The sequence below is a fragment of the Saccopteryx leptura genome, chromosome 2 (genome assembly GCF_036850995.1).
Source record: "Saccopteryx leptura isolate mSacLep1 chromosome 2, mSacLep1_pri_phased_curated, whole genome shotgun sequence".
Classification (NCBI taxonomy): domain Eukaryota; kingdom Metazoa; phylum Chordata; class Mammalia; order Chiroptera; family Emballonuridae; genus Saccopteryx; species Saccopteryx leptura.
Genome location: NC_089504.1, coordinates 235,691,151 through 235,718,896, shown reverse-complemented (window position 1 = coordinate 235,718,896; position 27,746 = coordinate 235,691,151). Strand labels below are relative to the sequence as shown.

Here is a 27,746-nt window from a genome sequence, read left to right as displayed (position 1 = left end):
TGGCCCTTTACAGGAAATATTTACTGAGCACTGCCCTAGAGAAAATAATTTTTTTTGCACCTGTCTTGAACTGCCAGGAGGCCAGGACATTGACTATAGAAATTGTGACGTGAATGTCACCTGTGTGTGTGTGTGTTCTGCAGCTTACAGGTGCCGCAGTGGGTTCTGTGGTGGTTTCCCTGGAGCTGGGAGAGAAAGCAGTAAGGGAAGCTGTAGGTGCTGGTCCCGGGAGCGGGTGATCAGGAGTCACCAGTGTCCAGAGTTAGATCAGTTGTGCCTTCTTGTTCCCAAACGTGGCTGCTGTGTCAAAATCGTTTTTGAAATAGACTCAAGGGCTGTATCACCAGAAGGTTTTCATTTGGTAGGTCAGGGAGTGGATACAGGTTTATGCTTTTTAACAATCCCCCCACATGATTCTGGGGGTCGCCAACCTGTTGGAGACGCTGGTGGGAGAGCGACTGTGGCTCAGGACCGTGGACAGCGCAGGCGCCCTCGTCAGAGGGGGCTCCCCTGGGTTCTTGCCCTTGTGTGCCCCGACTTGCCAGAGGAGGCAGGCTCCCTCTGTCTCACAACCAGAGACGCTCTCACCCAGAGTCTCTCTGGGCACTGGAGACCATCAGCTTTCCCCAGAGGCCCCAACAGGCTCCCTTTCCTTTGTGTCAGCCTCCTCTGAGGACAGCTGAGTGACAACATGCTGAGGCTTGGCCTCCTGCTCTGGGATTGGGCCTCTTTTCTTGGCTCTGGTCTGTCTCTCTTTGTTCACTTCTCTCTTCACTGTCAATAGCTCTGCCTATTTGCTGGGGGTTCCAAATCTTGGTGGTGGCTTTCATCGGATAGGGTGGGCTCAAGGACTTGGGTCAAATGATTGAGGTTGCCATTTTCTACTGTAACATTCAGGGGCTTTTCCTATCTCTGTGCTGGCCTAGGAATGAGCTGCTTGCTTTTGGTTGAGGTTTCTATGGCTCAACCAGTGTTCTTCCTCTGCCCCTTCTACCCCCCACAGTCCCCCAGGACCTGATGGATGTCTCTGTGAGCAGCCTGCCGCCCCTGTGGCAACCCAGTCCCCGCAAATCCTCTTGCTCATCCTGTTCACAGAGCGGCTCGGCTGACGGTGGCTCAACCAATGGCTGTAACCACGAGAGGTAGGAGGGGCTTGAGCTGTGGTTGGAGGGAATGGAAGGCTTTGCCGAAGATTCGGAGATGCCCATTGCTTGCCCTGCCTGGACTTCAGAGGCTATGGAACCATCCAAGTGTAGGTTAGATCCCATCCTGGTGAAGTCCTAGCTGTTGGAGCTTCCTAACATGTATCAGTCAGTATAAACAAGGTATGTTGCAGTAACAGTCCTAAAGTCTCAGTGGCTATTAAAACAAAGGTTTATTTGTCATGCATGCCGTGTGTCTGTTAGGGGTCAGCTGGAGACCTTGCTTTCTCCACGTTAAAGGGCCCCACTGATAGAATATTGCCAATCACAGTGACTGAGGGAAAGATAGCTTGGAGGGACCTGAGCCAGTGATTAAATGCTCCAGCCCAAGGGAAGCAACTGTCATTTCCACTCATGCCTCATTGTCCCTACCCACGAGGGGCCAGGAAGTGCAGTCCTCCCGTGCTCCTAGAAGCAAAATCCAGAAATATTACTTAATAACCACCATACATGCCTCAGTCTGCTCCTCCGCCAGATGAGAATACTAATGCTTCCTTCTTATAGCTACTGGAATAACAAATCAAGTAATAGCTTAAAGTGGCCAACCTGTACCTGGCACATGGTCAGTGTTCAGTAAATAACACACTATTTTTGTACAAAGTTAAATAATCCCCAGTCAGCTCTTTCCTTGCGCATAGAGCTTTCGTCTCTCTGGAACTACTCAGCCCACTCATGAGAATGTCTTATTTCCCACTGACCCTGCCTCCTGGCCTGGCCTTGCCTGGGAGAATGGAATTCTTTTTTTTTCTTGCTGGGCCTTTGTCCCAGTGGGTGGTCAGTCTTCAGCTGTCAGAGCATCAAGGGTGGGGGCTAGATTCATTTTTTTTTTTTTTTTTTTTTTTTAGTGAGAGGAGAGGAGGCAGAGACAGACTCCTGCATGCACCCCGACTGGGATCCACCTGGCAAATCCATGAGGGAGCAATGTTCTGCCCATTTGGGGCCCTTGCTCCATTGCAACCAGAGCCATTTCTTAGCACCTGAGTCAGAGGCCAGGGAAACATCCTCAGCACCTGGAGCCAACTTGCTCCAATTGAGCCATGGCTGCAGGAGGAAAAGAGATAGAGAGGGGGGGTGAGAGGGGGAGGGGTGGATAAGCTATTGGGCACTTTTCCTGTGCGCTCTGACTGGGAATTGAACCCAGGACATCCCCATGCCAGGCTGATGCTCTACCACTGAGCCAACTGGCCAGGGCCTGGATTCGAAATTTGTAAGTTTCTATGCCCCGACTTTCAAGTGTGTGGTCTATGGAAACATTATCACTGGAACAGATTCTCAGTCCCTCATCCCAGACCTGGTGAAGCAGAATCTGCATTTAACAGGATCCCAAGGTCATGTGTGTACCTTTAAGTCTGAGAAGCACAGATATACCTGAGTCTCACATGTCAATGTGCAGCAGACTTCCTTGGGGGAGGTAGCCGAGGCTGTTGGTTCCTGGACTGCAATTGAGTAGGTCTGTGTGGGGCCTAGGGAGCCACATGGGAGAGGAATTGCAAGTGATTGTGGGCTGGTGGTCCATGGACCACTGAAAAATGCAGTTCTAACTTACCTTCTCATTGTATCTAATACACTTACACACCTCTAGTGACAGGGAGCTCACCACCTCACAGATAGTCAAGTACACTGTGGGACAGCTGTCATGTATTCTGAGCAAGCCTGATCCTCACCAATCTGAGGGTACAAAGCAAGTGGCTTTAAAGTTTAATGCCTCCATGTCTAACTGGAGGACTTTAGCCATGCCTTCTCGCTAGTCTCCCTGGGTTTTGCTAGGTGCCCCTAGATATCTTGAGGATAAACATGCAGATATTGCTCTGTTCTGTTCTTTGTTAAGACCTATGACACTCCCTTTAGCAGTCCTTTTTGTTGTTTTATTACAACAGTGCTGGGGTCTTGTTCCTCTCTCCCCCCGGAATTCCCATGCAAGCAGAATCTCTGGGGCATCACCTACTTTGCAGTCAGCCAGACTGTGAATCCCAATTTGGCTCAATTTGGTTCAGCTGGGTCACTTTCTTTTTTATTTATTAATTTTTTAATTAACTGATTTTAGAGAAACAGAGAAGGGGGCAGGGGAAGCATTCATTTGTTGTTCAACTTAGTTGTGCATTTATCTACTGGTGACTTCCCGTATGTGCCCTGAGCAGGGATCAAACCCACTACCTTGGTGTTTCAAGACGATGCTCTAACCAACTGTGCTAACTGGCTAGGACCTCAGCTGGGTCACTTCAGAAGCCATAACTCTTTCTAAAAGTGTCAGAAACCCACTTCAAACTGGTTCAAGTAAAAAGGAAAATCTACTGACAGTAATGGAAAGTCCACAGGTACAGTGGCTTCAGGTATGGCTGGATCCAGATACTCAAAACAGGAATCTCTCTGCTTCTTTAGCTCTTGCCTCTGTTTGTCACTCTGATGGTTTTATTCTCGGGCAGGCCCTCCTGTGTAGTAGCAAAAATGGATCCCAGCTACCACTGCCCCATATTCCATTGGCGTTTGGAACTCAATCAGGGAAAAAGATTGTTTCCCAGTTATTCCAACAAAAGTCCCAGGGGTGGTTCTTATTGGCCCAGGTTGGGTCACATGACTACTAACCTGAGTCATGTACTGGGAAGAATCGACCCCACCCAAACTACAGGGACAGGTTTGGGGAGTGCTTCCCAAGCCAGTAGCAGATGGGGAATGATGCTTCATGGGTAAAAGAATACCCTCACAGTCTCCTTGGTCGGTTCGTCTCAATCTGCTCCTAGAGGTAACGAGCTGTGCTCCTCGCCAGGCGACCTGGGCTGCGTGTGGACCTGTTCTGACTGTCTCCCTCTTCCTCTGCCTGCAGGGCTCCGCTGAAGCTTCTCTGTGACAATATGAAGTACCAGATCCTTTCCAGGGCCTTCTATGGATGTGCGTATGGGCCTCATTTGCCATTGTGGTCTCCAGGGCGCGTTCCTGGAGTGCCTGCTGCATGCAGCAGTGTCGGGAGGAGCCTGGCTCTGGACCTGGGACTGTGCCTCTCTATTTCTTCCTAGATGTCTGCTAGTTTTGGTGAAATTACATTAACTTCTCTGAGCCTCAATTTCCTCATCCACAGCTTGGGGATAAATATCACCCTTCGGCCCTATGAGAGGGCAGTGAACAGTGAGGTTCCTTGGTGGCAGAGCTTGGTTTAATCACCGTTAATCCCAGTGCCCACCATAGAGTGTTCGTTTACAAGATTTGAGTGAGAAGCGTGTATAAGCCCCTAGCACCTGGCATTGCACGTCATAGAGCTCGGTGACTGTCACTTCCCTCCTCCTGAGGGCAGAAGCAGGCGAGAAAGGTGACCTGATCCCTTCCCAAGAACTTAAAAATTAAATTCATAATATAAGTACTCTGATTATTTTGTTTTAACAGATGAGGAAACTAAGGCACAAAGAGGCAGAGTGACTCGCCCAAGGTCACACAGCTAAGCAACAGAGCTGGGGCTTCAACCCGGCCTGCCTGACTGCAAAGGCTCTGTGTTTCCCATGCTGCTATATTGGTTCTTGGCAGGTTTTAGTTCCCCAGCCTCTCAGCCTAGATGGGGGAGAGAAAATGTATGTGTTTTCAGTATTCTAGAACAGGGTTAATATATCCTGCATGGGCCTGAGAGATGTCAGTGCAGGTCACATCCCTGAGTGACTGGAGAGGCAGGGAGAGCATGAGCTCTCCAACGTCAAGGCTTTTGCCTGTTACGTCCCGTCCCCAGTGCCTAATGCCGGGCCTGGCATGGAGCAGGCATTGAGTGAGTATTTATGGAACCCAAAGGGAAGAGCTTCCTGGAGGAAGGGGTGGGACGGAGAGGGGGTCTTGACGGATGTCATCACATGATGTAGCTCATCCCTGATGGTGGTTGAGGGCCCAGGTTCTGGTTCATATCCCAAGTCTGCACTTCCTAGCAGTGTGACTGGGGCAAGTGGTGGATGAAACCAGCCTGTATCTCAGTTTCTCCATCCATAAGGTGGGGATGATAAGGGTACCTGCTGTAGTGAGAATTAAATGAGTTAAGTTATGTAAGCTCCATGGCACATAGTATGTGCTGTATAAGTGTCAGCCGTTATATCATCATTGTCGTCATGGTCACCCCCATTGCTGGTGCTGGCTCTGGAAGGCCCAGGGTCCTCTCTGGGAGTTAAGGCTGAGATGGTGGGGGAGAGCCTGAAGAAAGGTGCACAGTCAAACCAAACACAGGCCAGAATTAGGACAGACTGGCTGGAGGTTGGCAGGTTGGCAGTCATTCTTTTAAGAGTGCAGGGCTATCTTTGGAAGCAAACTGGTGCCCACAGCATCTTCTCTGTTATGACTAGCCAGGACCTTCTTTATCCTGCTCCACCTCTCCCAGTGTCTCTCTGCGTGTGGGCCAGAGGCAGCCAGAGGCACAGGGAGCCCTCAGTCACTAGCCCCATCCTGCCCACCCCTTCCCTACCTCCAGCCTGTAAATTAAATACCTTGCATTCCAGCAGAGGAGGTGTTGTCCCCTTGGCCAAGGTTGAGAAAGGTGATAGGACCTCCCCAGGGTCACAGAGCTATTAAGCAGTCAAGCCAGCCAGTGAGTTCAGCCCTCTGAGCCTAAACTTCCTTACTTGGCAGTGGGAGAATGAGAACTTGTTGGGTCTTAAGGATTCACTAAGATTTTGAACAGCACTTGGGAGACTCCATGAGACAAGGCAAGAAGGATCGGATGGTGAATAATGACCCTTTCCCTCTGTCCCCCGGCAGGGCTTGCCTACTGCAGACACCTGTCCACTGTGCGGACTCACCTGTCAGCCCTGGTCAATCACATGATTGTGTCTCCAGACTTACCCTGTGATGCTGGACACGGACTGACGGCCAGGATCTGGGAGCAGTACCTTCAGGACAGCACAGTAAGGCTTGGCCTGGCTCGGCCTACGGTGGGACAGAAACCACAGGGGTGGGGGGGGGGGGCGTCCTGTCATCTAAGGAATAGGCTCATCTGCTTGTGGGGACACACAAGAGTTTTTGTGGAATCTTTGTGTTCTGCATACCCAAATTGAAGGCCCCTTCCTCTTCTTGAGAGTTCCAAGACCCATGGCCTGCTTCTGTCCAGGGGTCAGGATCAAGGAGGACGGAAAATACAGATGCTCTCCTGGAAGGAATAAAGTCAATCAGTCACTAAGCATTTATGCAGCACCAGCTGTATGCTCAGTCCTGAAGAGGTGCTGTGAGTCCCGGGGAGAAGGAATTTATAATCCCGTTGAATCTACCGAGAATGATGAGAGTGGCTAAGTTAGATGGAAACAGCGGAACCCAGAAAACCCCGCCACTGTCGAAGCTCTTTCTCCTCCCTCTGTGCAGGGCCTGAGAGTCTGCCGTTTGGATATGCACATGGAGATCGATTTCTGAGATTTTTTTTTTCTTTTTCTTTTTTTTTTTTGTATTTTTCTGAAGCTGGAAACGGGGAGAGACAGTCAGACAGACTCCCGCATGCGCCCGACCGGGATCCACCCGGCACGCCCACCAGGGGCGACGCTCTGCCCACCAGGGGGCGATGCTCTGCCCCTCCGGGGCGTCGCTTCGTTGCGACCAGAGCCACTCTAGTGCCTGGGGCAGAGGCCAAGGAGCCATCCCCAGCGCCCGGGCCATCTTTGCTCCAATGGAGCCTTGGCTGCGGGAGGGGAAGAGAGAGACAGAGAGGAAGGGGGGGGTGGAGAAGCAAATGGGCGCTTCTCCTATGTGCCCTGGCCGGGAATCGAACCCTGGTCCCCTGCACGCCAGGCCGACGCTCTACCGCTGAGCCAACCTGCCAGGGCCTCTGAGATTTTTTTATTACAATACACATGTCCCTGAAAGGAAAAGGTTTATGTTTGAAAAAAATTCAGTCATATATTTAGGGAAACAGGATTAAACATCCTTCTGTGTCCTGCAGGAATCCTTAGAACCCCAACTATGCTGATATGTTTGTCACTCTCAGGAAATTGGGGGGTGCGGGAGGGCATAGGAACACTCCCTCAGATGTGTGTGGCCTCAGAAACCTTTGCTGGGAAAGTACCTCCCATGGCTTGTGGAAGGTGGAATCCACTCTGAGAAACACTAGTTTTACTGCTGCCAAGAGCAGCGTCTGGAGGAGATAACCCGTTTCCTCCACACTGGATGAACCTGGTGGCCCCGTCAGCTGGCTGGCTTTGTAGTCGGCCCCGGGGAGGCCAGCCTGGTGAGCACCTGGCTCAAGCTCAGTGCCCCATGTTGGGGGAACGTGCTGTTCTGTCTGTTAATCTGGGATCTCCAGGGGACTCATTGAGAAAAACAAACTGGTTCCCAGTTCTGGGCAAGCAGAGTGGTGGTTTTACATTTTCGCCAATTGTTTCTCTAAGTTACAGGAATGCATATTTACTGTAACAATTCAGAGAATGAAGAATGCAAATTTTATATATAGAATACAAATTATTTTAAATTTTTATACTTTTTTACTTTTTGGCTGTACAGACAGTTTTTATTTAGTACTATTGCAAAAGGAGACAGAGCCATCAGAATAGAACTTAGCTCAGTTCCAAATACAGGAAAGACAGCTGTTGATTTGAGTGAGCGTAGTGAGGGGGCCAGTGATGGAAAATCACTAACAGGAGACATCACGGGTAGGGGATTCTTGCTAAAGATAGCCCCAAAATTTTTATGTCAAGGGTGGGGGATGAGGAACTTGATCAGATATCAACGTGGAGATTCTCAGTAAACTGACAACAGGATTCTTGCTACAACTGGGCTAGGCAAGTGGAGGACAGAGCCCAAGGGCAAAGCCTGGTCAAAAAAAGTGCCCAGAGAAGCCTGGCTAACCAGGTTTGAATCTGAAGAAGAGAGTCTTTTACAATACACGTTTTAAAAAATATCATCTCTCTGCTATACTCCCCTTGTTCTGATCCCATGACTTAACTGAAGAGGATTAGTTTGGTGTAGACCCTACTGTACATATTCTGTACTTATACATCAACATGGGTACACCTGTAACTCTTATTTTTTAAAGACGAGGTGATACTGTGTTTGTATTTTAAGTAACCAACTTGCTTTTATATTAAGGATGTACTTTGAAAACTCTAAGTGAGATTTATTAAATGTTAGAACTGTAGCACCTCATATATGGGTGGACCATAGTTAAGTCTTCCCCTGATGATAGACATCTGGCTTCTCTCTTTTTCTAAAAAAAATATTTTAGCCAATGCTGTAACTGACATCATTATAAGCACATTCCTTTCCGTACTAGTGCTTTTATTTCAAGAGTAGATTCCTAGAAATACAATTGAAGTGCATTTAAAATGTAAGTGGTTATGCCACCTGACTTTCTCCAAAGGCCGTGGTGTTCATACCCCGGCAGTCTATGGCAGTGCATCTTTCTCGAGTTTAAAAGATTTATAGACTTCTGGGCCCCACTCCAGCTTTACTGATTTAGCATCTCTGGGCGTGGAGCCCAAGAATTTATATTTTTGAAAGTTCCACAAATGCTTCTGATGATCTTCCCAACTTTAGAGTCTGAGGACAAATTGGTTGAAACAACAAATTAGTCAAAAATGTGTATTTTTCATCTAATGTTTTTGCAACCCTTTCACAGCCTGTTTGGCCATGTTTTCACTGTCCTTGGTTGCATTGTTGTATTAGGGTAACTGAACTGCAAGAGTGAATAGTCCCTGCTATTTTCGTTGGTTGACACTACTGGGTATGTTTCTTGTATACTTAATAGTCCTGGGTGAGCATTCCTGCTGAGTGGGCATTTCTCTGCCCTCCAGAGAGTCAGTCTTGTGGCCTCACACCTCCAGGGGTTCATGGTCATCTGCCTCCAGGCAACAGAGGGGAAATGGAGAGTGTGAGGGGAATACACCTTCTTCAAAGCCATCATCTGGAAATGGCCTACATCACTGCCTTTCACATCCCATTGGTCAGAACCAATCACATGGCCACACCTGCGAAGGAGCCTGGGAAATGGAGTCCAGCTATGGACTCCAGAAAAAAAGGACATAGATTTTTGATAAAAGAGTTCACAGCCTCAGCCACAAATTAGTTCTCTAATTTTTAAACAGCTTTGTGATGAGGCCGTCTATATAATATGAACCAGAATTCCCAACAGGGGCAAAAGAGTGGCTGGTTTTTCCCCTTGTGGTTGGATACATCTAAGACTAGCATTATGATATCAAATATGCTTTTAACTTTGGAATGTACTACACTTGATCTTAGCCAAAAGGCCAAGAAGTGATTAATTTTGGAATGTGACATAAAGAGGTGAGAGGAAACAGGATCCCAGTGCCCTTCAGCTTAGCCTTCAGGCATCATTTGCACTTTATACACAACACACACACACACACACACACACACACACGTACAAATAGGACCTGCTGGCCCCCCAACTAAACTAACTATAACTCCGAAGCCTTTGCCTGAAAATAAATAAAAAAAAAAACAACAGAAAAATATCCGCAATTGAGCAAACCATCATTAAAGTCACTCTCGTGTGCCCCAAAATGATTATTGAACGCAGAACTAGTTGCAGGTGTTCATTGTGGATTCATTTGCAGTATTAGAGTTTAGTTGAGATTAAAAACTCCAAGATAATATTCCCAAATAAGCACAGTATACAAAATTAACTGAAAATTAAGTGGAAATGTAAGTTCATATATACTGTCCTTTTTTATTTTTTTTAAACAAAAGTAGGTTCACATTAGACATGAACTACATCTTGTTTTTCTCTACGTAACTCCTTATTGACCATCTTTTTGTGTGGGTTCTCACAGATGCACCACTCGCTCGTTTTACTCTCTCTCCCTGGTCTTCCCATGCAGGGTGCACTGTTCCCATTGGTGGGCAGTTGGGGGGTTCCCAGGGCCTTGCTCTTTCATACTACACTGTGGTGGATGTTGGGAGCATATGGCTTTGCTCAGTCATGCCATGGTCTCCACGGGCTTGGTCTGAAAGCAGGACTGCTAGGTCACAGAGTCTGCCCTGGTTTTCTGTTGACCAAACCCTCTGCTCTCCCCACCCCACCACAGAGTTACCCGGAGCAGGAGCTGCTGCGCCTCATCTACTATGGAGGCATCCAGCCCGAGATCCGCAGGGCCGTGTGGCCCTTCCTCCTGGGCCACTACCAGTTCGGGATGACAGAAACGGAAAGGAAGGAGGTTGGTCAACCCTGGTGGGCAGTGGGGTCTTTGGCGACAGAAGGAGGCAGGCACAGTGGGGCTGAGGAGCTCTGCTTCCACTGGCACCCAGGTGGGGCAGGGAAATGGGTGGAGCCAGCAGGCTCCGGGGTAGCGCTGTCCAGTGGACATACAGCACGCGCCAGAGGTGTCATTGTTCAAAATAAACCTTTTATTTTGAGGTAATTAGCCTGACCTGTGGTGGCGCAGTGGATAAAGCGTTGACCTGGAAATGCTGAGGTCACCGGTTCGAAACCCTGGGCTTGCCTGGTCAAGGCACATATGGGAGTTGATGCTTCCAGCTCCTCCCCCACTTCTCTCTCTCTGTCTCTCCTCTCTCTCTCTCTCTCTCTCTCCCTCTCCACTCTAAAATGAATAAATAAAAAAATAAATAAAAGTATTTTGAGGTAATTGTAGATCTACCTGCAGTTGTAAACAATAATGTAAAGAGGTGTCAGGTACCCTTTATCTAACTTCCCCCAGTGGTAACATCTTGCAAAACTATATAGTACAGAATCACAAACCAGGGTATTGATGTTGATGAATATGCCAATCTTATTTAGACTTCCCAATTTACACATATGTGTGTGCGTGTGTGTGTGCGCGCGCGCGTGTATTTAGTTCTTTACAATCTTATGGCACATGTAGGTTTGTATGTCACCACCTCAGTCAACAGACTGCACATTTCTGGTGCTATAAGGGTCCTCGTGCCTCCCACTCACTCCTGTCAAAAAGCCCGGGAAACCACTAATACATTCTCCATTTCTATAATTTTGTCACGTCAAGAGTGTTCTATCAGTGGAATCATACATTATACATACATTTGGGGTTGACTTTTTTCACTTGGCATAATTATCTGGTGATCCGTGTAAGTTGTGTGTATCGATAGCTGATTACTTTTTACGGCTGAGGTTCCCTGGTGTGGGTGCCACGCAGTGCGTTTCCCTCTCCCCTGCTGGTGGGTAGGTGGGTTGTTCCCAGTTTTCTGGCTGTTAGAGATAAAGCAGCAATGAATATTTGTGTATTGAGCATAGATTATTACTTCTCTGGGATAAATGCTCAAGTGTGCAGTTGCTGGGTCATGTGGTTAGTTTTATAAGAAACTGCCAAACTTTTGCGGTGGCTGTACCATTTTATATTCCCCCCAGCAATGTGTGAGTGGCCCGCACCTGCGTCCTCACCAGGGTTTGGTGCCGTCACTGTCTTTTATGTTAGCCACTCAGACAGGTGTGGAAATATGTAGTGTTTCATTATGGTTTCAATTTGCATTTCCCAAATGGCTGGTGACATTGACTGTCTTTGCACATGCGTACTTGCCATCTCTGTATCTTTGGCAAAATGTCAGCTAATATCTCCTATTTTCTAATTGAATTGTTTGGTTTTTTACTGTTGACTTTGAGAGTTCTGTATATACTCTAGATACTAATTCTTTGTCAGATTTGTGGTTTGCAAATGTTTTCTCCTAGTCTGTATCTTGGCTTTTCATATTCTTAACAGGGTCTTTTATAGAATAAATTTTAAATTTTTTATACGCTTCAATTTATTGGGGTTTATTTTCCTCGATGGATTGTGTATTTGGTGTCAAGTCTAAGAAAATTTTTTTGCCTGCCCTAGATCCTGAACAGCTTCTTCTATGTTTTTCTCTAAAAATTTTATGATTTCACTTTTTTCCCCTGTACTTCTATGACTCATTTTGAGTTCGTTTTTGTACACAATGTTTTATTTAGGTCGAGGTTTATGTTTTGCCTGTGGATGTCCAGTTGCTCCAGCACCATTTGTTAGAAAGGCTATCCTTCCATCGAACTGCTTTTGCATTTTTGTCAAAAATCACTGGGGCAGATGAGTGTGGGTCTATTTCTGGATTCTCTGCTCTGTTCCATTGATGTATACTGCACTATAATTAGTAATCTTCAGCTAATACTACACTGTAATTTTAAATGTTTTAGTAGTTACATTTTTAAAAGTAAAAAGAAACATGCAATTAATACTTTTATACTTACTATTTTGAAATAATTGTAAGTTCACAAGACACTACAAAAATAATACAGAGGTCCCATGTGCCCACCACCCGGCTTTCCCCAGTGGAAACTGGAGCTGTTGTTATCAACCAGGGCAGTAACATCAGCACCATACCACTAGCTAGGTCACACGTCTGACTGGAATTTTCACCAGTTTTTGCCTCTTTTACTGGAAGCCCTGAATAGCTAAAGAATTTTCTGCCCCTTCACGTCCTTTCATCAACTTGTCTGCCCCACATGTGGCTAGAGATCAAGTGAATGAATGAGTGAATGAGGACAGAGACAAGGAAGGTTATAAAGAAGGAAAGAATTTATTTTCTCACTTCAGTATCCCCAAGGCTTAGTACTGCCTTTCACAGAGTAGGGGCTCAACAGATACTTCAATATGTCCATAAATGAAAAAATGAATGAAGAAGGAGGGAGGAAGGAAGAGAGGGAGGGAGGGAGGCAGGAAGGAGGTAAGGAAGGGAGGGAGGGAGAGAAGGAAGGGAGGGAGGGAGGGAGGGAGGGAGGGAGGAAAGAAGGAGGGAGGGAGAAAGGGAACGAGGAAGGAAGGAAGGAAGGAAGGAAGGAAGGAAGGAAGGAAGGAAGGAAGGAAGGAAGGAAGGAAGGAAGGAAGGAAAGAAGGAGGGAGGGAGGGAGGGAGGGAACAAGGAAGGAAGGAAGGAAGGAAGGAAAGAAGGAGGAAGGGAGAGAGGGAACAAGGAAGGAAGGAAGGAAGGGGAGGGGGGAAGGGAGGGGAGGGGAAGGGGGAAGGGAGGGAGGGAGGGAGGGAGGGAAGGAGGAAGGAAGTTGGTCCTTGCTCAATGTTGTATACCCCCAGTGCCTAGCCAGTATCTGGCACATAGTAGGTACTCAGTTAATGTTGGTTGAATATTACACCATGACTGTTAAATGGGTGTTTCCAGATCTCAGGATCCCAGGTCAGAACCCCCCCCCCCCGGTTTTCCTGGCTCTCCCCAGGGGTCCCAGCACTTCCAGTGACTTTGCATCTGCCCTTGCAGGTGGATGAGCATATCCACGCCTGCTATGCACAAACCATGTCCGAATGGCTGGGCTGTGAAGCAATCGTGCGGCAGAGGGAGCGGGAGTCCCACGCAGCTGCCCTGGCCAAATGCTCATCAGGGGCCAGCCTGGACGGTCACCTGCACCGGATGATGCACCGGGACTCCACCATCAGCAACGAGGTGATGGGTGGGTCTGTGCCGGGAGCGGGGTGGGTGTGAAGTCCAGGATCTGCTCCGTCAGGCTGTGATGGGAATGGTGAGGGCTGGGTGTCTGGGGCATTGGGACAGAGCCGCACCCCTGGTTTGGGGGCAGAAGGTGACTTTGGAGTCTGAGTTTGAAGTCCATTGCCACCATTTCTTAGCTCTGGGGCCTCGGGCAAGCACCCATACTTCTGGGCCTCAGTTTCCTCATCTGTGAAATGGGAATAATCATTTATAGGGGAGGTTGTGTGCAGCTTAAATGAGCTAGTGTATATAAAGCACCTAGAGTACTAGACTTTCATTTATTCAACAAATGCTATGGAGTGCCTCCCATGTGCCAAGTACTGTCGGGAATGTCAGGAACACTTCAGTGACCAAGTCAGACACACCTGTTCTCAACGGAATCTCTAGTTAAGTGGTTCAAAGCTGGAGCTAAGAACAAAGTTAATTCTGTTCACTAGTGGTGTATCAGCCATCCGTTGCCACACTAGGACTGTATAACAAACAGCCTCCAAAGGTCCAGGATTTCCAACAAAACACATTTTTTTGTGTGTCAGCAGGGTAGTTCTGAACTCTGAAGGTCAACTGAAAATTTTGTTGACCTTCACGGGGCTTTGCCATGCGTCTGGGGTGAGTCAGCTTTGTTCTGTGTCTCATCCTCCAGTCCACTCACCTGGGTATGTTATAGTGAATGCAGAACATAGAGAGAGACATACACAAGCTCTTGTTAAACCTTTGCCTTGGCAACTTTGCTAGCATCTGATTGGCCAAAGCAGGTCATGTGGCCAAGCCTAGCATCGGAGTAGTCAGGGGCTAGAAGTTACAGGACAAAGCAGGTATATAGAGAAGGGAGTGAAAGCTCCGGCCGTTCATACAATCAGTTACTCTGCATCAAACTAAAATGTTGGCCAGAAGTATCAAGTCCAGAGCAGTTAAAGGTGGGGTTTTCTGGTTCCAGGGGTGGGAGGTGGAGGCCCAGAGGCTGGGTGGCCTCTGCAGAGGCTACAGGGAACAGGGAGTAAGACCCCCCCCCCCAGCCCCGATTTTTAATTTACAGCTAGAAACCTGAGGCCTTGAGAGCGGACTCACTCAAGTCAGGAATAGAGATAAAACTAGGCTCCCTGACTCCCAGCCCAGCAGCCCTCCTGAGCTCAGTGCAGGTGCCCTGGGCCAGGATGGCACAGCCTCACCCGGGCTCCTCCTGCCTCTCTCTCCCTCAGTCCTCCCAGAGCTGCAGTTCTGGCCGCCAGAACATCCGCCTGCAGAGCGACTCCAGCAGCAGCACACAGGTGACCTTCCCGGGGCCCACCCCTCCCTGCCAGTGCCCTCCCTCCCTCCCGCACTAATGGATGTCCATCATCTATGGGTCACTTAGGGGTTATTTGTTTTAGCTTTTCTACTAGCATTGAAGATTGAGTTTTTAATTATGCAAGTAACATCTGGATCTGTTCTCCCTGTTAAAAAAAGATTGATTACAGAAAAAGCTAAGTTTGGCCTTGACCATCCTCAATCCCCACTTGCCCTCCCTGGAAATAACCCTGCTGTCAGTTTGCTGTGCCCCCCAGGCCTCCGTGAGACTACACGCGCAGAAGCATGTAAGCAGTAGGTAGGCAATTTATGGCAATGTTTGGTAGTCTTGACATTGCTACAGAAAGATCATTACATGTATTTATTGTTCAACAACTTTCCATTTTATTCAACTAAAAGAAGTGTGTTATTCAATATTAAATAAAAAAACCAAATACAAAAAGTACACATGCTATGCCACTTCTTGTGTAAAAAGAAAAAATATTAATATGTGCATGTACTTGCATCTGTTTTCAAAAACAATGGAAGGGCTCTGGCTGGCTCGCTCGGTTGGTTACAACGTTGTCCTGAAACAGCAAGTTTGTGGGTTCGATCCCTGGTCAGGACACATACAGGAAGCAACCAATGAATGCACAACTGAGTGGAACAACAAATGAATGCTTCTATCCCTCTTTTCCCCTTCCTCTCTCTCTTTTCCCCTTCCCCTCTCTCTCTAAAATAAATTAAAACAAAAAGAACTCCACAAGTAAATCTTTGAGTTGTATTCTGCAGATTTTTCCATAGTCTTTTATGTATAGTTGACCTTCGAACAACATGAGTTTGACTTGTGCAGCTCCACTCATACATGGACTTTTTCAATAAATATGTACAGTACTGTAAATATTTTTTATTATTATTATTTAAAGAACATTTTCTTTTCTCTAGCTTACTTTATTGTGAGAATACAGTATATAATTCATATGACAAAAAATGTTAATGTTTATGTTAGCGGTAAGGCTTCAGGTCAACAGCGATTTCTTAGTAGTTTGGTTTTTGGGGAGTCACAGGTTCTATGAAGATGTTCGTGTGGGTAGTGGTCGATTTCTCCACCCCATTGTTCAAGGGTCATCTGTGCATCTAACTACTTTTGAATAGCCAACTACATGGATATCATATGTTTTGTTTATCCTGTTCCTTATGTTGTTAACTAATATTTTACTTAAATTATGTGCACATGGGGTGAGGGTGGCAATGGGGGTGTTGAAGGGAACAGGGGGGAGGGGGATGTATTTGGTGGGATACTAGAATCTATGTAAACAATAAATTAAAATTAATAAAAAAAATTAGGTGCACATTAGTTTGTATGATGAAAGGTATTCTCCTCCCATTTAAATTCCTTAGTAATCCTTCTTCAGAGCCAACTGAAGTTTCCTTGTTTCTTTCTGGATTGTTCTGTGCATTTTCATGCATATAGGTCACTTCTTTTTTTTTGCAGAGAGACAGAGTCAGAGAGAGGAACTGATAGGGACAGACAGGAAGGGAGAGAGATGAGAAGCATCAATTTTTCGTTGCGGCTCCTTAGTTGCTCACTGATCGCTTTCTCATATGTGCCTTGACTGGAGGGCTACAGCAGAGCAAGTGACCCCTTGTTCAAGCCCGTGACCTTGGGCTCAAGCCAGCAACTTTGGGCTGAAGTCAGTGACCATGGGCTCATGTCTACAATCCCAAACTCAAGCCAGCGACTCTGCGCTCAAGCTGGTGACAGAGTTTTGAGCCTAGGTCCTTTGTGTCCCAGTCCAACGCTCTATCCACTGCACCACCGCCTGGTCAGGCTACAGTCACTTTTTCATTTCTTACAAATGGGAGCCTGTATTACACCTTGTTCTGCTTCACTCTTTTTACTGACTATATGGTATTCTGCTGTGTTTATGTCCTATAACCAGTCTCTTGCTGCATATTTAGGTCACTGGTGGAAGCAGCACCAGTGTTCATCCAGTCCATCTGTCTCTCTGCATCTTGTCCTCAGGTGTTTGAGTCTGTGGACGAAGTGGAGCAGGTGGAGGCAGAAGGCAGGCTGGATGAGAAACAGCCCAAGATCCCCAACGGGAACCTGGTGAATGGCACCTGTTCCCCGGACTCCGGCCATCCTTCCTCCCACAATTTCTCCTCCGGCCTCTCGGAGCACTCGGAGCCCAGCCTGAGTACGGAAGACAGTGTCATGGACGCCCAGCGGAACGCCTGCCTGGCGCTGCGACCCGGAGACAGCAGCGTGGACGACGGGCAGAGCAGCGAGGCCACCACTTCCCGGGACGAGGCTCCCCGCCAGGAGCTGGCCGTGCAGGACAGCCTGGAGAGTGACCTCCTCGCCAATGAGAGCATGGACGAGTTCATGTCCATCCCCGGCAGCATGGACGTGGCTCTGCCTGAGAAGGAGGGCGCCCCGCTGGAGGGCTGGGGGGCCAGCGAGGTGGAGAAGCGGAGCCAGGGGGACAGTGAGGACAACCTGTCAGAGGAGCCGGAGATGGAGAGTCTCTTCCCGGCCTTGGCTTCTCTGGCCGTGAGCACTTCTGCCAACAATGAGGCGTCCCCCGTGTCATCCAGCGGTGTCACCTACTCCGTAAGTGTCTGAACTTCTCCTCCACTCGGTGTTCTTCAGCTGCGGTGGGGAGGGAGTGGACCCCAAACCTCAGTGTCCAGATGCCCTCTGGTTCTTTGCATTTCCCCCATCACAGAGGTTCACTCTGGAAACCCATCTGGGGGAGATGATGATATAATAGTTAGAAAACACAGGCTTTGCAGTCAAACAATCCTGGGTTCAAAGTGACCAGCTTAGACAAGTCACTTTATCTTCCTGAGCCTCAGTTTCCCTACCTACTTTCCTGAGTTTTCAGAATTACTGAGTCAGGTCCGCTGTGCCTAGTGCACAGTGAGCACTCGGTCAAGTAGCCTCGACAATGAGCATATTGACTTACACTCAGGTCCAATATCTTTTAAATATTCGAGTTCACTTTGTTTGAAACAAAAACCAAGCTAGAGGAGGTCACCTGCAAGGAGGGTTTTCTGGGCACTGTGTGCCCATTTTTCTTTAAAGAGCTTGTTATTTCTATCAGAGGTATACATGCCTGTAGTTGAAAGAGTCTAAACCACTCAGGGCTGGACACAAACACCAGAAGTTGTCTGTCCCACCTGCCCCAGAGTCCTCCCCAGATGCAGCGGTAGTGACTTATTCTGCCCAGATTATTTGGTGTTTACCCCGTGTCTGTAAATAACATGCTCATATTACTACTTCTTGATCTTTTTTTTTCTAGTTTTAGATATCATCTGTTGACTCCAGCTATAGAAGAGGAGGATTTAGTCCTCTTCCTTTCCCATCCACTTTTCCTCGCCACATAAGTGAAACTTTTTCCACCCCAACCATCCAACATAGTAGTTAAATACTATGTCATGTTACATCATATATTAGTGATTGATCAGTAGTTTATTATAATAATATAATGTACGTACCACTTAGTCAGCTGTATTATTGTTCCTTGCAAAAAATTGTGATTTTTTTTTTAATTGGTTGATTTTAGATACAGAGAGACAGAGAGGATCATCCATGTGTTGTTCCACTCAGTTATGCACTCACTGGTTGCTTCCCGTATGTGCCCTGACCAGGGATCAAACCTATAACCTTGGTGTTTTGGAATGATGCTCTAACTGACTGAGCTAATCTGCCAGGGCCTATGATTTTCTTACACGTTTTTATTTTCTAGTCTCTGCCTTCTTTGTCTTAATTTGCTACATATATATAATTAATTCAGTCCCCCCCCACACACACACACACACACATGCACACAGATCCTTTGCAGTTTCCTAAGTCTCTTCTGAACCATTCTTGGAACTTTATCTGTTAGTATTTGAGGCCTAGGTGGAAGGTAGATTCCTCACGAGTGGGGTTTCTTTAGCTCCTTCCTAATGCCCAGGGGTATAGCCAACCTGGGGTCACTTCAACTCCAATTCAGTCTTTCATTGGTGGTCAGTGAGAGGAGTACTGTATGTGGCGGCCCTCCAGCGGTCTGAGGGACAGTGAACTGGCCCCCTGTGTAAAAAGTTTGGGGGACCCCTGGCCTAGGCAGTGGGGGTTTGGGTTATCAACCTGCGCAAGTGGGAAACCCGATTTGAGATTGTTAATTATCCATGGAAGGATCTTTTGCACTTAATTTGGCCCCTGTGTTCAAGATGGGCGATTGTCCTTGAGACCGCAGGATGCTAGTTTCTCTGGTTGTCCCTTCCTGGGGTGTGGCCCTCTGGGCTCCTGCCCTGATGCAGAGAAGTCTCAGGTTCCTTGCTTTCGGGGGTGGGAACCACACCACCATTAAATCCAAGCTTGAATTTGCCATTTTGGCAGCTTCTTCCCTCAAGGCGAAAGCCAGCTTTTGGTATTTTCTTTCCTTTTTGGGTTAATTTTTGGCCTTTAAATGTTCTTTTTCTTCCCACATCATTGAGCCATTTTGTCAGGATTGTTGGGTCAAGGCATTAAGTCCCGCATATTTCCAGACTTGGACTAATGTTCAGTTCCTTCATTCTCCTTCTTAAAAATGTTTTATTTTTTAATTAGATTTATTGGTTGACATTGGTTAATAAAATTATATAGGTCTCAAGGATACAATTCTATTATACATCATCTGTATCCATCATTGCGTGCCTACTACGTGCATTTCTCAATGACGCTATGTCCATGCTACCCGGCTCTGTGGCTTTGTACATACATTTAATTATCTCACAATTTTTTTACAACCATTCTCTGCAGGAGTATTCCTGTTTATTTAAAATTCCACTCTTATCCAGTTTCAGCAGAGAGGGACATAGTTCTAGCTAACTCTCTCTTAGTTTCTTCGTCTATAAAATGGGGATAATATATCTGTGTACCTCCTAGGATTTTGTTTTAGCAAAGAAATTAAAATGAATATTATTCATCCTACAAAGTGAAAGAGGTTTTCTTTTTTTTTTCTTTTCTTTTTTTTGTATTTTTCCGAAGCTGGAAATGGGGAGGCAGTCAGACAGACTCCCTCATGCGCCCAACCGGGATCCACCCAGCATGCCCACCAGGGAGCGATGCTCTGCCCATCCGGGGCGCCACTCTGCCGCGACCAGAGCCATTCTAGCGCCTGAGGCAGAGGCCAACGAGCCATCCCCAGCGCCCGGGCCATCTTTGCTCCAGTGGAGCCTTGGCTGCGGGAGGGGAAGAGAGAGACAGAGAGGAAGGAGAGGGGGAGGGGTGAAGAAGCAGATGGGTGCTTCTCCTGTGTGCCCTGGCCGGGAATCGAACCCGGGACCTCTGCACACCAGGCCGACGCTCTACCACTGAGCCAACCGGCCAGGGTCGAAGAGGTTTTCTTAGAAAACGGCAACAACAACGAAAACCAAACACCTGACCGGTGCAGGGAGCGATGTTCTCAGTGAGGACAGGAGGGACAGGCGGGGGAGACGGCTCTCTGCAATCACTAGCCTCTGTGAGGAGCGGGGAGTAATCGTTCTCTCCTCCCCTCCTGCGGCCACAGCCAGAGCTGCTGGACCTGTACACGGTGAACCTGCACCGCATCGAGAAGGACGTGCAGCGCTGTGACCGCAACTACTGCTACTTCACGCCTGGCAACCTGGAGAAGCTGCGCAACGTTATGTGCAGGTGGCGGCCGCGGGGTGGGGCGGGCCCTGGGGGGCTGGGGTGGGGATAGCAGGGTGCAGGGTGCAGAGGCCAGCCAGACTGCAGCCTCTGCAGCGGGCACCAGGCCTGCCTGGGGTCTTACTCCAGCCACTCGGACAGCTAGCTACAGCAGTCATAATGATAAGACAGGAGGACATTTACTGAGCACTCACTGTATACCAGGCTCTCTCCTGAGCCCTTTACTAGCACCATCTCACTTAGTCCTCGACAAGCCTGCGAGATGAGTATTAACCCCTTCATAGTGAGGAAACAGAGGCTCGGGGGTTCCCCGGTGGGCTCTCTCTAGAGCCCACATCTCTCAGGCTCTAGAATCTCCACTTCATTTCATTAAGCCAAGGTCTGGGTTACTTATTGCTTTTCATTAGAAAAGATCACTTTTATTTCTACAAATATGGAAGTAACCCATGCTTATTTTAAGTTTTTTTTTTTTAAGTTTATTCATTTTTAGAGAGGAGAGAGAGAGACAGAGTGGGGGGAGGAGCTGGAAGCATCAACTCCCACATGTGCCTTGACCAGGCAAGCCCAGGGTTTTGAACCGGCGACCTCAGCATTTCCAGGTTGACGCTTTATCCACTGCACCACCACAGGTCAGGCGCCCATGCTTATTAAAAACCTAGATCAGCCAAGGAAATCAGAAGTTCATAGTTATAAATAGAACCTCCTTCTTTATCCAGTCAATACCACTCACCCAGAGAAGTAACTACTGCTAACGTAGTAGGGACTATTCCTCAAAATCTGTATATAGAACATATTTATACATATAATATATAGTGCATTATATGATATATAATATAGCATACATGTTTTAAAGTTCTTAAAAATGTTTACCTTCATGGGATTATACTACCAACTTTTTTACAACTTGCTTTTACACTCAATAGTATGTCCTGGACTTCTGTCCGTGCTGCTCTAACCATTGCTATATCGCATGGCCCGTTCCAGCCCATCACTTGCTTTGATAAACAAAGTGTTGTCAGAGCCCAGCCATGCCCATTTGTTTGTATGTCATCTCTGATTGCTTCTGCAGAGTTGAATAGTTGAGCCAGAGAAGATACAGCCTACAAAGCTGAAAATAATTGTTCTCTGGACCTCTCAGAAAGGTTTACTAACCTCTGCTTTAACTCATTCTCATTAATAAGCGCCACCCCTTAACTCTTCTGTGTTACAGTCTCCCAAGCATCACTGCCTCTCAAAATTTAGGAGACACAAATATAATTAGCTTTAATGTAACATAGTAATGTAACATTAAAATGAAAAGTGCTGGGGCAGAAGGAAGGATAGGCTGATTTTTGCTTGGTTATGGCATTGGGGAAAATCATGGAAGGCCTCATAGAGGTGACATTCAAGATGGAGTTTGGCAACATGACGAGAAGCTGAAGAAAACATCTGGCCTATACCCACATACCCTGGGGTGAGGTCACCTAGGTTCAAATCCTGCCTCTGTCATTTATTATTGGGTATATGACTTTGTGCATGTCACTTATCTCTCTGAGCCTATCTTTATTTATGAAATGGGATAATAATCCTTTTTTTTGTATGATTTTTCATTTTTATTTTTTATTTTTCCAAAGTTAGAAGCAGGGAGGCAATCAGACAGACTCCCGCATGGCCCAACCGGGATGCACCCGGCATGTCCACCAGGGGGAGATGCTCAGCCCCTTTGGGGCGTTGCTCCATTGCAGCAGGAGCTATTCTAGCGCCTGAGGCAGAGGCCATAGAGCCATCCTCAGCGCCCGGCCAACTTTGCTCCAATGGAGCCTTGGCTGCGGGAGGGGAAGAGAGAGACAGAGAGGAAGGAGAGAAGGAGGGGTGGAGAAGCAGATGGGTACTTCTCCTGTGTGCCCTGACCGGGAATCGAACCCAGGACTTCCACACACCAGGCCAACTCTACTGCTGAGCCAACTGGCCAGGGCCTGGAGATTATTTTGAAAATTAAATTATACAATACATATTTAGTAGGCTGAGTAAACAGTAAATGCTCAGTAAATAGTAGCTATACTTATTAAGGGGCAGATGGGAATTCCAGACCAAAGGAACTACTAGCACAAAAGCCCAAGGGTGATTTGTACAAAGGTAAATACGGCTGCAGCTAGAGAGCAGGAAGAATTGGGAAGTGATGGCTGAGACTGTGAAGATGGATTGGGGAGAGACTATAAATGCCTTGGACTCTCAGTTAAGGAATTTGGACATTGTCCTGTCTCACTTTGGAAGTCTGTGAAGGTCTTTGAGCATGCAGTGATCTTGAGCTGGACTTTAGGAAAGTCGTCCTGGTGGCTGAGCATGTGATGTTTGAAGAGAGAGTGACCGGGGATGGGGACGCAGGCAGGAGGTTGGGGGTGTGGTCCAGGTGAGGGATGGGGGACCGAACCAGAGGAGGCAAAGGAAGAGAGGGGGTTGGAGAAGCAGGTTGTGGGTGTCTGCACTGAGCCCCTGTGTCTCTCTCATAGCTACATCTGGCAGCACATTGAAGTCGGCTATGTCCAGGGTATGTGTGACCTCCTGGCTCCCCTGCTGGTCATTCTGGATGACGGTGAGTGTGTTCTCCCCACCCAGGGGCTGGGTGCAGTTTCCTTCCTACTGCAGAGGAGGGCTGTGAACTTCACTTTGTGTCAGTGCAGGTGCTCAGAACACCTGTCTGATGAACACAACAAGGTACTAGTGAAATAAAGGTCCTCTTATTCCTTGATGGCCCATACTTAATGTTGAGTGTCCAACCCCCAGCTAGGCCTTTGCTAGCCGCTGATTATACAGACATGAATGAGAACAAAGACAGACCCAGGCCCAGGTGGCTTCCTTGGGCGTTTCTACTGAACACTTAAAGAAGAATTAATAACAATTCTTCACAAACTCTTCCAAAAAATAAAATAGAAGGGAACACTTCCCAACTCATTCTATGAAGCCAGTTCTTATTTGAGGACCCATTGGTGCCCTGATACCAATATCAGACAAAGACATCATAAGAAAAGAGAACTACAGACCCATATCCTTTATGAATATAAAGGCAAAAGTCCTCAACAAAATAATAGCAAACAGAATCCAGCAACATATAAAAAGCTTTATATACCACAACGATTGGGATTTATTTTCAGGAATGCAAGGCTGGCTCAGTCTATGAAAACCGATCAGTGTAATTCATCACATTAATAGAATAAAGAACAGAAGCCACATAATTATCTCAGTTGACAAAGAAATAGCATTTGGCATAATTCAACACCCATTTCAGAAACTCTCAACAAATCAGGAATAGAAGGAAACTTCTTTAACATGATAGAAAGCACCTATGACAAACCTACAGCTAGTTCATGCTCCATGAAAAACTGAATACTTTTCCCCTAAGATCAGGAATAAGACAAGAATGTCCACTTTTTTCTCTAAAGGTTCTGGCCAGGGCAATTAGGGAAGAAAAAGAAATTAAAAAGTAAACCATCTATTTGCAGATGACCCAATCTCGCATATAGAAAATCCTAAAGAATCATAAAAATACGGTACATTAGAACTAATAAACAAGTTTAGGAGGGTTGTGGGATACGAGATCAATGGACAGAAGTCAATTGTATGTCTTGAACAATTCAAAAATAAAATTAGAAAAGCAATTCCATTTGCAATAGCATCTAATAGAAGAAAATACATGTGAATAACTTAAGAAGCAGAAGATTTATACACCGAAACTACAGAACCTACAGAACATTATTGAAAGAAATTAAAGCTCTAAACAAATGGAAAGATCTTGTCTTCGTGGATCAGAAGATCTGCCATTGTTAAGATGAGCATCCTCTCCAAGGTGATCTAGAGTCTGCGCAATGTCTGTCCAGAATCCCAGCTGCCTTTTTTTTTTTTTTTTTTTTGCAAAAATTGACAAGCTGACCCTAAAATTCATAGGAAATCTCAGGGTACCAAAAATATAAAATCAGTTTTGAAAAAGAACAGATTAGAGGGTACACATTTTGCAGCTTCAAAACTTACTACAATGTTACAGTAATCAAGACAGTGTGGTACTTCGATAGGGATAGACGTGGATCAATGGAAGATCAATTGAGAGTCCAGAAATCAGCCCTCACATTTACGGTCAATTGATTCTGACAGCCTGCCAAGACATTTCAACTCTGAGGAAATGATTGTCTTTTCAATGTATGATGCTGAAAGAATGGGATATCCATATGTACAAGATTGAAGTTGGACTCCTATCCCACACTATGTATAAAAATACTAACTCAAAATAGACCATAAACCTAAATATAAGAGCTAAAACTATATAGCTATTAGAAAACATAGGAGCAAATCTTTGTGACCCTCAGTTAGATAGGAGTTTCTAAGATATGTCACCAAAAGCATAAAGCAACAAAGAAATCAATAAATTGAACTTCATCAAAATTAAAAACTTCTATGCTTCAAAGGACACCATCAGGAAGTAGAGAGAACTCCCCAAAATGGAAGAAAATATTTGCAAATCACATATATAATAAGGGGCTTACATCCAAGATACATAAAGAATTCTTATAACTCAACAATAAAATGATAATGAAATTAAAATAGGCAAAGGATTTAAATAGACATTTCTCTAGAGTAGAAATGTACAAGTGAACAATAAGCATATGAAAAGATGCTCGAAATCTTGTCATGGGATAAATGCAAAGCAAAACCACTAGGAGATCCACTTCACACCCAGTGAATGGCTAGACCAGTGGTAGTCAACCTGGTTCTTACTGCCCACTAATGGGCGTTGTAGCTTTCATGGTGGGCAGTAGTGGAGCAACCAAAGTATAAATAAAAAGATAGATTTAACTATAGTAAGTTGTTTTATAAAGATTTATTCTGCCAAACTTAGTGAAAATATGACATAAAGTACTTGGTAAATAATTATTATATGCTTTAACTTGCTGTAACTCTGCTTTATAAATTTTATAAAGTAAAGTTACTTCCCTACTTTATAAATCATCATTACTGTGAAACCGGTGGGCAGTTAGAAAATTTTATTACTAACAGAGATACAAAAGTGGGCGGTAGGTATAAAAAGGTTGACTACCCCTGGGCTAGAGTAAAGACAAGAAAAACAAGTGCTAGAGAGGATATGGAGAAATTGGAGCCCTCACACATTTCTAGTGGGACTGTAAGTGGTTCAGCCACTGTGAAAAAGTTGGGCAGTTCCTCACAATTGTTAAACAGCAAGTCACCCTGAGACCTAGCAACTCCATTCACAGGTATTCCCCAGAAACATGTTCATTCATACAGACACTTGGATGTGAAAGTGCACAGCAGCGTTATTCATCATTGCCAAAAAGGAGAAGCAGCCCAAATGGTCATCCACGGATAATGCGTGCAAACGAGATGTGCTGTAGGCCCGTGGAGGAGTATTGTTTGGGGAAGAAAATGAGTTGACGTGTGCTGCATTTGAGTGAACCTTGAAAACACTGTGCTGAGTGAAAGAAGCCAGTCACAGAAGACCGTGACTGGTATGATTCCGTTTATATGAAATGCCCAGAGTAGGTAAGCCTATAGAGACAAAAAATAGACTTGTGGTTGAGAAAGACTTTTCTCAAAAAAAAAAAAAAAAAAAAAAAAAGACTGGAGAGCATGCCTTGAACTGGAGTACACTTGCACTGCATTGTCTATGTGTTCCTTGAACTGGAGTACACTTGCACTGCATTGTCTATGTGTTCCTTGAACTGGAGTACACTTGCACTGCATTGTCTGTGTGTTCCTTGAACTGGAGTACACTTGCACTGCATTGTCTGTGTGTTCCTTGAACTGGAGTGCACTTGCACTGCATTGTCTGTGTGTTCCTTGAACTGGAGTACACTTGCACTGCATTGTCTGTGTGTTCCTTGAACTGGAGTGCACTTGCACTGCATTGTCTGTGTGTTCCTTGGACTGGAGTACACTTGCACTGCATTGTCTGTGTGTTCCTTGAACTGGAGTACACTTGCACTGCATTGTCTGTGTGTTCCTTGAACTGGAGTACACTTGCACTGCATTGTCTGTGTTCCTCATTTGTGGACCTGGGACCCAGCTCAGAGCCGTAGGCCGTCCCTTTGGGACCTCCAGTTCCTTGGGGAGTGGCGCATGCGGAGTTGATGGTTCCTCCTGTGCTTTTTCCCCAGAGGCCCTTGCCTTCAGCTGCTTCACGGAGCTCATGAAGAGGATGAACCAGAACTTCCCCCACGGAGGCGCCATGGACACACACTTTGCCAACATGAGGTCACTAATCCAGGTATGATTCAGTCCTGCTCAATAATACAACCTATTGCAACTCAACCCGGTGGACCTGGGTCAACTTAATAGCATCACCTAGTTTAACTCAACTCACTAACTCAGTCCTACCTGACTGACTCAGTTCAACCTTACCACTCGAATCAGTTCTACCAGATTCATTCTCGCTGAGCATTTGCTCAGTCCAGGCCAGGGTAGTCAACCTTTTTATACCCACCGCCCACTTTGTATCTCTGTTAGTAGTAAAATTTTCTAACCGCCCACTGGTTCCACAGTAATGGTGATTTATAAAGTAGGGAAATAACTTTACTTTATAAAATTTATAAAGCAGTTACAGCAAGTTAAAGCATATAATAATAATTACTTACCAAGTACTTTATGTCGGATTTTTGCTAAGTTTGGCAGAATAAATCTTTATAAAACAACTTACTATAGTTAAATCTATCTTTTTATTTATACTTTGGTTGCTCCGCTACTGCCCACCATGAAAGCTGGAACGCCCACTAGTGGGCGGTAGGGACCAGGTTGACTACCACTGATTCAGGCACTGTGACCACACAATGAAGATGTGGCCCTGGCCCTTAAAAGGATGTTTGATTGTATTGGTTCTTTCCCTCAAAATAATGTTTGGGTGTATTTTGTGTGAGCGCATGTGTGCACGTGCGCACACATACACACAGCGTTACTGAGATGTAATCCATATACCATAAAATGTACCCTTTCAAAATGTACAATTCAGTGGTTTTTAGAATATTCATAGTTGTGAAACCACTGTCACTATTTAATTTTAGAATATTTTCATTCTCCCAAAAGAAACTCTGTACTCAGTAACATCAGTTCCTCCCTCCACCCCTGAAAGGAGGTCTCCTGGAAACCAGTAGTCTCCTTCCTGTCTATATAGATTTGTCTTCCTAGACATTTCATATAAATGCAATTGTACACTATGCTGCTTTTGTGTCTGGGTTCTTTCACTCAGCATATTT

General features: G+C 46.1%; 1 protein-coding gene and 1 pseudogene across 6 annotated transcripts in view; one reads left to right on the top strand and one right to left on the bottom strand.

The window, feature by feature from the left end:
• The window catches only part of SGSM1 (small G protein signaling modulator 1), a 70,768-nt gene that overhangs the window by 35,333 nt on the left and 7,689 nt on the right, over window positions 1–27,746 (top strand). For 5 of the 6 annotated variants that reach the window (XM_066370639.1, XM_066370642.1, XM_066370638.1 and 2 more), the window contains 10 exons: window positions 1,004–1,142; window positions 4,024–4,088; window positions 5,922–6,067; window positions 10,190–10,318; window positions 13,359–13,541; window positions 14,783–14,851; window positions 16,876–17,466; window positions 20,393–20,517; window positions 23,004–23,086; window positions 26,655–26,764. In XM_066370639.1, coding sequence (XP_066226736.1) covers window positions 1,004–1,142; window positions 4,024–4,088; window positions 5,922–6,067; window positions 10,190–10,318; window positions 13,359–13,541; window positions 14,783–14,851; window positions 16,876–17,466; window positions 20,393–20,517; window positions 23,004–23,086; window positions 26,655–26,764 — 1,640 coding nt within the window. The remainder of the gene's footprint in view (window positions 1–1,003; window positions 1,143–4,023; window positions 4,089–5,921; window positions 6,068–10,189; window positions 10,319–13,358; window positions 13,542–14,782; window positions 14,852–16,875; window positions 17,467–20,392; window positions 20,518–23,003; window positions 23,087–26,654; window positions 26,765–27,746) is intronic. The other variant, XM_066370643.1, reaches the window with a different exon arrangement.
• Window positions 9,249–9,400, bottom strand: LOC136396288 (U2 spliceosomal RNA; annotated as a pseudogene).